The sequence below is a fragment of the Sander vitreus genome, unplaced genomic scaffold (assembly GCF_031162955.1).
Source record: "Sander vitreus isolate 19-12246 unplaced genomic scaffold, sanVit1 ctg706_0, whole genome shotgun sequence".
In the NCBI taxonomy this organism is placed as follows: Eukaryota; Metazoa; Chordata; class Actinopteri; order Perciformes; family Percidae; genus Sander; species Sander vitreus.
The window spans coordinates 1-12,786 of record NW_027595794.1 but is presented as its reverse complement, the minus strand read 5'-3'; the positions used below and the strand labels follow the sequence as shown (position 1 = coordinate 12,786).

Sequence of the window (12,786 nt, the reverse complement as noted above, 5' to 3'; positions counted from 1 at the left end):
AACAAACACATGAGCTCAGAGTTCACTTATTACAGGACAGGGCAGGTAAATGATGACTCAAAACTTTTGCTCCACCTTCTACAAGAAATTGTACACATGAGATTAGAGAAAATGCAGTTGGTTGAGTGGACAGTACTTCTTTCCATTGCTGCTAAAGTGAAGAGAAGTGACCGTTTGTGCAAGAGGAAGTCGGCCGACCACAAACTGTTGATGCCCAGCTTTTTGGGGCAGGCCCAGACTCCTCGTGCTCACAGCACAGAGGGTCAGGGCCTCCAATCGGGAGGGAACACTCTTAGAAGTCTTAGAAGGGACTTAGAAGATTTATTAAACCTCTCAGCACTTGGAGGGAAACTCAAAGAATCAGATTGGTTTTGAGTGCAGTGCATTTTATTTTTACACTGCTGTGTTAGCTTCACTTTTCTTTATAAAATAAATAAAAATACCTGAGCTCGTGTTGGGCTAGGAAACTGATCAGTGTATGTATAAATAACTTGCTGACAGGCACGAGTTGGTCGTCTTCTTTTTGGGGCATTTTGTACTGAAAGAATCTCCGTATTAGAGCATTCATTTTATCCTGTTAGGGACTTAGTGTATTTTTGTTCATTTTCTTTCTCTTTAACTTTCTGCTTTAATTAAAATAAAAATACCTGAGTTCAAGTTTGAACTAGGGAACAAAACCCGCGTATCTGACTTTAATTTTTATGTATATATGTATTATAATACAAATATAAAAACATAATGAATATTCAGCAGTAAAGCTCTCAGACATTCTGTATTGCTTTCAACTATTTCTTCTCTTGTAGATCAACTTTCTAATTATATCTGAGTCAGCACACATCTAGTCTAGGCAGGACTTACTCCTCCCTCCTCTGCGTATTTTGTTGGGGAAGTAACATCCTTAAATGTGCATATGACAATTATTCACCTCAGTGATACATTAATTCATTTTAATTAATTAATAAACCCCTGGACTTTAATAGCTCAGATGTGTTGGAGCAAGATTTCTGCACATGTTCAAAACATGCACATTTAAAATATAACTCATCCCATCTGTGTTCTGACATTTGGAGGAGTTGTGATATTTTGAGAAAATAATATATAATAAGTTATATTAAGAGATAATGGGCTATTACAAGAATAACATCACTATATTTCAGAAAATAATCGACCTACACCATAGTCTGCTGTGCATCGTTGCTCTGCTGATACGGTAGATCTCAGACCTTCTGACAGACTCAGAGCCCTGTTTGAGACTCTGGTCTCTGAAAGAGAGAAAGTTTAGGAAAGTGCTTGTACGCTGCTCTACGTCAGAGGTGGAAAACCAAAATAAATAATCATAAACACGGAAAAAAAAGGCGACACATCTGCCGCAGCATTCCCACTGCAGAAGCGGAACAGACCAGGAAGGAGCGCTGCTCATCTCTGTTTTACAGCGAGAGTGGACACTAAGAGACGCACAGGTCTGCTTCAGAGTCTGAACTTCAAACTAAATCATTAGTATTGCGTCCCTAAACTTTCTGTTGACGGCATCAATGTATTACAATTGGGTTTGGTTTCTATAAAAACTAAACATGCAACAACTCTGAGCTCCGTACAGCAGCAGCAGAGTAGAGGAGAGACGGAGGTCTAAACACGCAGCTTTACCCTTTCTACATGTATCAAATATTCACTAAGAAGATCACACTTACCTGAAACTCATCCAATCGACTGTTGAAAACGGCTCAGTAGTAGCATATTCATCTTGCTGTTAGAATCGACTAGAATATTTCGCAAACAGTTGGCCTTGTCTGTTTTTAGTCTGGGAAGTGAAAAAAGCAGAAACTTCTAAAAACCTGTTTTAGTGAAGTCCCAGTATTCCCAGTAAGAATCCTGAAAGGTCCAGACAGTAATAATGGATTCAGACTCAGATTCTCTCTCGTAGTGTCTGGTTAAAGCTCCCAGTCCTCCCAGTAGCTGACTACACGCTGCAACGCAGCATCATCAACGGGTTGGTATGATACTGTCACACACCGAAGGAGGAGGTGGAACCGGATCCCCGGCTGCTGAAGGCAGGAAGGATGTGATAAAACTAGTTCTCAACATGTAGCCTGCAGCCATGCAACAACTCTGAGCTCCGTACAGCAGCAGCAGAGTAGAGGAGAGACGGAGGTCTAAACACGCAGCTTTACCCTTTCTACATGTATCAAATATTCACTAAGAAGATCACACTTTGCACTAAAAAGGAAAAGGAGCATCAAAATATGTCCAAAAACAACAAAAACTACGTCTGAAAAAACAAAAACGACCAAACATTGGGGAAAAAATGTCAAATGTCCAAAAACAACAAAAACACTGGGGGAAAGCGACAAAGACATCAAAATAAGCAACAACAAAAAAAGTCCGGAAAAAAGCCTCTGAAATGTCCAAAAAAACAGTAGCTATTAAAATGTCCCACATGAACTACTTAATGTGATGATATTAATGCAGCAACACGAGTCAACATGTTCAGAAACTATTCTGCATTTTACTGAGATTAATTCACTTTTTCAAGCTAGAAGAAGGAAGAAACATAACATCAGTTACCATCTCCACTGATCAATATATACTTATTTTAAGTACTCTAAGTACATTTAGCTGATACACACTTACATACTTTAACTTAAGTAAGAAAGCAGGACTTTGACTTGTAGTGGAGTGTTTTCACAGTGTGGTATTGGTTCTTTTTAAGGCCCGACACAACATGGACCAACCAGGACCAGGTCTGGTATATGTGCTGACAGGGTGATTGGGAAATGAGACCCAGGTGATCAGGATGAGGAGAGTCTGAGGACACCTGGTGGACAGGTGGACAATCTTCTTATTCTTCTGCTGAGCACTTCTCAAGCACTTTGTTCTATACCTTAGTATTTATTATTTACTGTGAATGTATTGTGAGACTGTTTTCATATATATAACCTCTGAATGTTTAAATTATAAGTTGAATCACTCAGTGGATCAAGTCAAGTCAACTTTATTGTCGATTCTGCAAAATGTGCCAGACATTCAGAGTTATTAAAAATATGTTTCTCTCTGACCCACGGTGCAATAAGGACACGTACAAGTATAATATAAAAGATAAGAAATATATATAATTCCAATTCCTGTTCCTGTTCCAATTCAACAAATCATCAGAAGTTCAATATGATCAGTTAGAGCTGCAACGTTTTCAGATATCACAGCCAGCAAAGGACATTTACATTAATAACATTTAAATAACTTTATTTAGTTAGAAACATAATATACTAATCTTCCTGAAATTGTGGACTCTTCAAGTTTAACATCTTATTGAAATATAATCCAAACATTTCAGTTTGTGACAAATTAATGAATGAGATCAAATAAAATCAGAGCAGAAGATCTTTATGATCATCAGTTCATTTAAATATCCTGATGGTCTCAATGATCACAGCTGGAACCTGCAGACAGACACACAGACAGACAGACAGACAGACAGACAGACACACAGACAGACAGACAGACAGACAGACAGCTGGAACCTGCAGACAGACAGACAGACAGACAGACAGCTGGAACCTGCAGACAGACAGACAGACAGGCCGCTGGAACCTGCAGACAGACAGACAGACAGACAGCTGGAACCTGCAGACAGACAGACAACTGGAATCTACAGACAGACAGACAGCTGGAACCTGCAGACAGACAGACAGCTGGAACCTGCAGACAGACAGACAGCCGGGACCTACAGACAGACAGCTGTAACCTACAGACAGCTCTCCCAGACTGCATTGCCTTTTACAGCATGATCCTGTAAGCACCTTTTTTTAAATAAAATGATTAAATATTGAAATATTATATAGCCATGTCTACAAGTTCCTTTCTTTACTTGATCAATGTTTTTGAGTACAATATACTTTTAACTATTTTTAACTGCCTTTTAATAACAATTCAAATAATAAATAACTAGTTAACACTACAATAGCTGCCTCTACAAAAATAGAAATACATTTTTGCTTTGAATGCATATGAATCAGAATCAGAAACAGGTTTTGTCGTTGCCGTGGTGAAAGGTACATACATAGACAAACATATTAAACACGAATACAAAAAAACAATAACTATATAAAAATATCTTAAGTAACATTAAGATTGGGGGCAATTGTAACACTCTTTTTGCATCCAATGTATTATAGTCTTGTCCTTGTTACTCTAAATGTATTAATTGTATCATTAATTAGAACACATATATATGTTTCTTGTATCAAAAGATGACGAGAGTATTTCAAGTCGTCTGTGAGTTATGAAGGAAAATGTAAAATATGTTACGATTGCCCCGGTCTCCTCTAACAGTTTGACCAGACATCCCATAAACATAATGAGAACATTGTGTTCCTCCATAATTATTTTTGTATATCAGTTCTGTAATTAGACTTTTATATCATGAATGTGATCAGTCATCACCTTTTACAGGTTGTTTGTGTTCATTTTGCTGATTTTCATGTGTGGGAAACATCAACATCGCTATGGTTACCTGCTGTTATATTAGCTGCCAATGAGAAACTAGTATTTTCTTTGTATCTGTGATATAAACAGTTAATTCTAACAGTTTTGTCTCAGTTGTTAATGATTAAACTGATTCAACAGCTGCTGATCTGTAACTTATATTCTCCAAATGGGAAGCTGGTTCTCTCTGCATTCTTCTCTTTTTGAACAAACAGAAACAACCAGCCAGCAGAGCTGCTGCTACTGTCAGTCCCAGTCCACAGTAGAGGACGATCCTTCCCCGACTCTCTGGTCGTGGTGGACTTGTTGTGTTTGGTGTCTCAGGTTCAGGCCGATCCCTCGCTGCTGTAAAGAGACCAAACACATCTGTTTCATTCATGTGAAGGAAAAACATTTCACTAAAAGAGAAGGAAGTGTAAGGATCGTGGATTTCCACAGTACTTTTTCTCTCAGGTTCTTATTTATCTAAAAAGCTGCTGAATTGGGGCGTTGTTGGCCCGACAACAACCCCTCTTAGCTGTTATATAATCACAACATATCAGAGCCTGAAGTGACCTATTGCTTTTATAAAACAGTCATCAAGTATGGCATTATGAAAGTTAGACGCACTTCAATTTATATAGATTTTTATTTAAAAAAAATCATGTTCACAATAAAATCTAAGCTCTCCTGGGCTGGCTGCCCGCCTCACACATACTGAGGCTGTTTCTATGGAAGGCAGCGCAGGTAACGTTAGCCTTCACTAGCAGCTAGCACACACTTTCTTTTGCTTAACGCTAAAGAAAGGCAAACAATAACAAACTAACTGCCCGAGGCAGTGGTAGTGCAGCAACTACCGTGTTCTGGGCGGTAAAAGTTTTTGTGAAAGGAGTCTGGCAGCTTTGAAGAGAGCAGAGATAACGGCTTCAGTTCCCCGTGGTAAAGGCTGTCGGACAGCAACTAAAGCTCTGAAAATATTCTAAATATAGAGTTTGATTTGAAGCCAGCTCTGTGTCCTGGCAGTGCTTCCCTCTGAGGCAACAGCCATCAGTCAACGTTTTTCTCGCAAAGATGTCGGATTATAGCCGTTTATGTGGTTATTATAATCACGGCTATGAACCAATCAGATTGCTTGATTTGAGCTACATTTTTTTATAATGAATCAACTTACCAGTGACATTGAGCCGACATCTACCAGAGTTACTCCCATAATCTGTGAGCACATCACACAGGTACAGTCCCGAGTCTTCAGTCCTGAGTCTGGACACATGAAGTCTGAGTCGTCCTTCTCTGAGGACGTCTTTGTCCCACTGGACTCGTCCTGCAAACTGTTCATCCTGAGACTCTGGGACCTCAACTCCTTCATGGAGATGAAACAGGACTGGATTCTTGAGCTCAGTTAACAGATCACAGAAGATATTCAGAGAGTTGGAGGAACTGTGAGGGTTGGTTGTGAAGGTCCACTCCAGTGTGATGTCGTGGTTCTCCTCTGCCTGATAGGAGGTCTGGGTCACATTCACTACAAATGTTCCTGTTGAGGAGACAGAGAGGGAAAGTGAGGAGCAGACACACTGACAACTTTAAACTCCGTCTCCACATGTTTCTGTGGACACTTTAGTGATTCTTTGTTTAGTGTTAGTGGATAATAAAGTGAAGCTGTAAACTAACCAGAGACACAGGAGGTCAGGATGATGAGCAGCAGGATGCTGCAGATCATCTTCTCCCTGTGAGAGGAGACAGAGGTGAAGAGTCACAAACACATGAGCTCAGAGTTCACTTATTACAGGACAGAGAGAGGACATATACAGTCTGTTTATTTGTGCTCGTTCTCCAATGATTGTTGTTTTAATTATGCCTTTGTTAATCTGTGACAGTGTAGCCAAATGATGTATAGGCTATATATCTGTGATCATCATAACGTTCATATGAATATAGCCTATATCATATTACTGTTTGATCATCAAACAGTAATATATATAGGATCTATAAAAAAAACATGCATCCACAAAAAAGGGCACTTTCTATTGAGGAAGAAAAAGGGCAGGTGCTCAAGCTCCTTTTGATGTCTATGTGTGCACATGTCTGACTATAGCAGCCTATAGGTCTAAATATATAATATATACATGCCCCTATTCTTCTTCTGAAGGAATTTGTGCTGGAAATATATTTATGTAAAGGTGAACATAGATTACAATACAAATATAACAACATTATGAATATTCAGCAGTAAGACTCTCAGACATTCTGTATTGCTTTCATCTATTTCTTCTCCTGTAGATCAACTTTTCTAGTTATATCTGAGTCAGCACACATGTAGTCTACATGACTTACTCTTCACTCCTCTTTTGCGTATTTTGTTGGGAAAGCAACCTCCTTAAATGTGCATATGACAATTATTCACCTCAATGATATATTAATTCATTTCAAGTAATAAATAAACCCCTGGACTTTATTATTTCAGATGTCAGGATTGTGAGGCTCGGACCCAAAAATGCAGAGTAAAGGATTCTTTTAACAAAAGACTTACACATGAAGGTGTCCTGAGGTAGGCAGGGAGGAGGTCCAAACCAAAACTAAAAACCACTAGAAAACCAGAAGACATGAAAGAATAAACCAGCAGGAATGAGAGACGCAGGGAATGACAAACAGGGAGGGAGGGGAGACACAGCACGAAGAGAAATACATGTGGTAACGAGGGGGGGGGGCAGATAATCACAAAGGTGGGAAAACACAAAGCAGGAAGAAGCCTAAAAGCATGTTCAAAACTTTGTGCACATTCAAAATATAACTCATCCCATCTGTGTTCTGAGATTTGGAGGAGTTGTGATATGTTGAGTAAAATGAAGTGATAATGGTCTAATACAAGAATAACATCACTATATTTCAGAAAATAATCTACCTACACCATAGTCTGCTGTGTATCGTTGCTCTGCTGATACGGTAGATCTCAGACCTTCTGACAGACTCAGAGCCCTGTTTGAGACTCTGGCCTCTGAATGAGAGACCACTTAGGGAAGTGGTTGTACGCTGTTCCACATCGGCGGTGGAAAACCAAAATAAATAATCATAAACACGGAACAAAAAGGCGACACATCTGCCGCAGCATTCCCACAGCAGAGCGTAGCCTACTGACCTACCTGAAACTCATCCAATCGACTGTTGAAAACGGCTCAGTAGAAGCATATTCATCTTGCTGTTAGAATCGACTAAATATTTGCAAAGTTGGCTTTGTTTGTTTTTAGTCTGGGAAGTGAGAGAAGCAGAAACTTCTAAAAACCTGTTTTAACGAAGTCCCCGTATTCCCAGTAGCAGACTACACCCCCCCCACACACACACACACACACACACACGAACAGATAACATCACCAAGGACAGCTCCCACCCCGCCTCTGATCTGTTTGACCTGCTGCCCTCAGAGAGGAGCTACAGGTCCATCACAACAAGGACTAACAGATTCAAGAACAGTTTCTTACCAAAAGCCATAACCACTTTGAACTCACACATGCACTGACTTCACAGTCTTACCCCCCCAACCCCCGGACTCTCTTCTACCCACCTATGGTGGGATATTTAATATTAAATACTTTTGATAATATTGATAATACTGTGCCGTTTCATTTCTGTGCAATATCTGTATACTGTGCAATATCATTACTCCACACTACATATCACACTGTATATGAAACCATATTTCTTTTTTTATTTTTAACATATGTACATAGCGTCTCAGAAATGTGCACCTTTACCTCCCTTTTTTGTACTACTTATTTTATTCCATGTTGTTACATTTCTTCTAGTACCTGTTGGCACTGGAAAAGGAGTTGCTTTTAATCTCATTGTACATGTGTATAGACCAGCCTGAAAATCTAGCCACAGGCGATCCTCTTCCTCTGCGGTTGTTCTCTGTGTGTGCAGCTGTCACAGACTGTCAGTATTTACAGTCAACTGCTGCGGTCCGCCGCTGAGTCACGTGACGGTACAACATCAAATCACAAGAGGGGGGAGGAGGAGCAAAGTGTTCCTGCTCCGAATGTTGACAGGAGCGGCAGTTAGGTACACAGACAGCCCACTTATTTCAAGAACTGAACCAAGACGGCAACGCTATGAGAGACATTAAAAATAAGAAGGCAATCAAGACTGGAATTGTGTTTGATACATTTCTCATGTACCAATGATACATTTGACTTAATATGTAGGCTACTGCACTTTTCTTTTTTTTTACTTTTTTATTTATTTTCTACATTTATCTTTTTCTGTATATGCACCTCTGGTATTGACTTTTTCTATATGTACGTACTGGCGATGTACCTATGTTCTTTACTAATAAAAAACATAAAAATAAAATACACATACAGCCAGGTCGCCTCTCTGATGAAACCACAGCAGTGCATGAGACGCAGGTATGCGCAGTATACTCACTAAGAAAGCTCCAGGATGTCCATACACCCACTTAAAAATGCCCAACGACACGCAACAACATATTTTACATTATATGTTTGATATATTTTGAATTATCATCTGTGGTCTTCTTCTTATACACTAAATGAAGGTATTTCAACCGTAAATTGGTTCATAAATGTGTATCCAAATACAGGAAATGAAGTCGTTGATGCTCAAAACTTCCCTGGGGGAGGACACCCAGACCCCCCACTTTGATATGCCCCCCCTCCCCCAAAGGCAGATTCCGGCCTATATATATAGTATATATATATATATATATATATATATATATATATATATATATATATATATATATATATATATATATATATATAGTACAGTATACCCACTTCAATACATTAGACTACACCACTGAGAGAAACTGAAACTATCAAAAGTATGAAAGTATCGATCTCATTACACTGGTATTGATCAATACCAACGTTGGTATCGATATTATCGATATTTGGATCGATCCGCCCACACCGCTAGTTGGCAGAATCTACTTGACGTTCCTCCGGGTAAGTTGATATTATTAGGACTTTGTCGTCAAATTAATTACATTTATGTTTTCAGCATCATTGTTGCAGTGCATTTGCGATTCCTTGTGTTGTTATGGTGTAGTGACAGTTAGCTACTTTTTGGAGCGTGCTAACTTTCAAGTTTTTGTACAGCTTGAACAGCGATGCTAGCTCGTTAAAGTCCACCCTGTAACATGGGCTTTGTATGGAACTGGCAGTCTGAAATATGATTAAGCGCTGCTTAAACCCGTCGGCGATCTCGGACGATATTACGGTCTTTTAGTGGGCCCAGTTGTAAAGCTAGTGATATCCATATATCCATTTGCGGATACAAATCACTGTGCATTCATTTGTGCATTGTGTTTTACAAGTTGCAAATACTTATGGGACTGTTTTAGCACCATACGCCTCCTCCGCCAAGCCGTGGCCAGAAGTGAAGCAACACATTCATGACTGACTACTCAGTACCTTGCGACCCAACTCAGTTCCCGTCAAATTCCCATATTCTCATAACAAATCTCTGGGTCATCAAAACTGGAGACAGCTACCGTTTCCAGCTTCTCTCCAACGACCACAGTGCATGATGGGAAACTCTGGACTCTCCACTAATCTAATTAAGTTTAATAGAAACTTTTCTTTATTTTAATGTACAGAACACGCAGTAGACTACCTCTCATGTTAAACCTCCTCACAGTCTATTTTCAGCTGACGTTCAGAGAACAACCTTGCTCTGAACACCAAGAAAACAAAGGAGATCATTGTCGACTTCAGGAAGAACAGCACCGACCTAGTCCCCCTGTACATCAACGGCGAGTGTGTGGAGAGGGTCCACAACTTCCAGTTTCTCGGCGTCCTTATCTCCGCTGACATCTCCTGTACAGACAACATCACAGCGGTCATGAAGAAGACTCAACAGCGGCTACACTTCCTGAGGGACTGTGAAGATAAAGTAGAGGGGCGGGGACTAAAAGCTGTAGTTTAACCTTTTCCAACGGTCTTTAACAGGATCCCTGTTATCATTCCAAACTAGGCCTTTGTTTCTCTTGAGGAAGAAAAAGTGCAGGTGCTCAAGTCCCTTTTCATGTCTATGTGTGCACGAGCCTGATTATGGCAGCCTATAGGTCTAAATATATAATATATAGGCTATAACAGCAGCAGATGAATCACTGTCATAAATACATCTTTTTATTATCTGGATCAACAAACACTAAAGTGTTCAAACGAGAACACAGTGTTGTCCGAGACAACACTGAAACATTTCTACAATATTCACATTTAACACCAGGAGGGGTGTTTTCTAGGACTTGAGCACGGGCGTCACTTTGATTTGAAATGTGCTGGGGACAGAGACGCATTCAGAAGTACATTTTCAGAAGTGCTGGGTACAATGACGCATTCATTTTTTTCCCTCTTTCGCGCATGTCATGTTTTGAAAGACGCTGTGCTGTAGCTTACTAATGTAAATGAATAAAAATGTATATGAAAATGTGATGATGTCCGACACGTTTTATGAAGAAGAAAGCCTTAAGTTTTCAAAAAGCATTAGACATACTGTATGACCCACTATGTTCTGCTTCATGTATCCATGTACCATGTTGACAATGTGACATGACGTGACATCAGACTCAGAGATTGGAGCTACGAACTAACCTGTAAACTAACCAGAGACACAGGAGGTCAGGATGATGAGCAGCAGGATGCTGCAGATCATCTTCTCCCTGTGAGAGGAGACAGAGGTGAAGAGTCACAAACACATGAGCTCAGAGTTCACTTATTACAGGACAGGGCAGGTAAATGATGACTCAAAACTTTTGCTCCACCTTCTACAAGAAATTGTACACATGAGATTAGAGAAAATGCAGTTGGTTGAGTGGAAAGTACTTCTTTCCATTGCTGCTAAAGTGAAGAGAAGTGACCGTTTGTGCAAGAGGAAGTCGGCCGACCACAAACTGTTGAAGCCCAGCTTTTTGGGGCAGGCCCAGACTCCTCGTGCTCACAGCACAGAGGTCAGGGCCTCCAATCGGGAGGGAACACTCGTCGAGCCTATCCAGTACGGAGTATGGCACTTAGGGACAGAATAGGGGACCTGGTGCCTTCGGGCAGTGGGACTTAGAAGATTTATTAAACCTCTCAGCACTTGGAGGGAAACTCAAAGAATCAGATTGGTTTTGAGTGCAGTGCATTTTATTTTTACACTGCTGTGTTAGCTGCACTTTTCTTTATAAAATAAATAAAAATACCTGAGCTCGTGTTGGGCTAGGAAACTGATCAGTGTATGTATAAATAACTTGCTGACAGGCACGAGTTGGTCGTCTTCTTTTTGGGGCATTTTGTACTGAAAGAATCTCCGTATTAGAGCATTCATTTTATCCTGTTAGGGACTTAGTGTATTTTTGTTCATTTTCTTTCTCTTTAGCTTTTTTGCCTTTTTTTTTAACTTTCTGCTTTAATTAAAATAAAAAATACCTGAGTTCAAGTTTGAACTAGGGAACAAAACCCGCGTATCTGACTTTTATTTTTATGTATATATGTATTATAATACAAATATAAAAACATAATGAATAGTCAGCAGTAAAGCTCTCAGGCATTCTGTATTGCTTTCAACTATTTCTTCTCCTGTAGATCAACTTTCTAATTATATCTGAGTCAGCACACATCTAGTCTAGGCAGGACTTACTCCTCCCTCCTCTGCATATTTTGTTGGGGAAGTAACCTCCTTAAATGTGCATATGACAATTATTCACCTCAGTGATACATTAATTCATTTTAATTAATTAATAAACCCCTGGACTTTAATAGCTCAGATGTGTTGGAGCAAGATTTCTGCACATGTTCAAAACATGCACATTTAAAATATAACTCATCCCATCTGTGTTCTGAGATTTGGAGGAGTTGTGATATTTTGAGAAAATAATATATAAAAAGTTATATTAAGAGATAATGGGCTATTACAAGAATAACATCACTATATTTCAGAAAATAATCTACCTACACCATAGTCTGCTGTGCATCGTTGCTCTGCTGATACGGTAGATCTCAGACCTTCTGACAGACTCAGAGCCCTGTTTGAGACTCTGGTCTCTGAATGAGAGACCACTTAGGGAAGTGCTTGTACGCTGTTCCACATCGGCGGTGGAAAACCAAAATAAATAATCATAAACACGGAACAAAAAGGCGACACATCTGCCGCAACATGCCCACAGCAGAAGCGGAACAGACCAGGAAGGAGCGCTGCTCATCTCTGTTTTACAGCGAGAGTGACACTAAGAGACGCACAGGTCTGCTTCAGAGTCTGAACTTCAAACTAAATCATTAGTATTGCGTCCCTAAACTTTCTGTTGATGGCATCAATGTAGTAGACTGATTG

The 12,786-nt window shown here is 39.8% G+C and overlaps 1 protein-coding gene across 1 annotated transcript; it reads right to left on the bottom strand.

Moving 5' to 3' along the window:
- Positions 1-2,973: 2,973 nt before the first annotated feature.
- Positions 2,974-8,285, bottom strand: LOC144514813 (uncharacterized). The gene is made up of 6 exons (XM_078245641.1): positions 8,259-8,285; positions 6,986-7,041; positions 6,127-6,182; positions 5,630-5,989; positions 3,669-4,824; positions 2,974-3,515 (listed from the first exon to the last, which is right to left on the bottom strand). The coding sequence occupies exons 3-5, from the start codon at positions 6,173-6,175 to the stop codon at positions 4,604-4,606; spliced, it is 630 nt and encodes a 209-aa protein (XP_078101767.1). The 5' UTR covers positions 6,176-6,182; positions 6,986-7,041; positions 8,259-8,285; the 3' UTR covers positions 2,974-3,515; positions 3,669-4,603.
- Between the last annotated feature and the right edge of the window lie 4,501 nt (positions 8,286-12,786).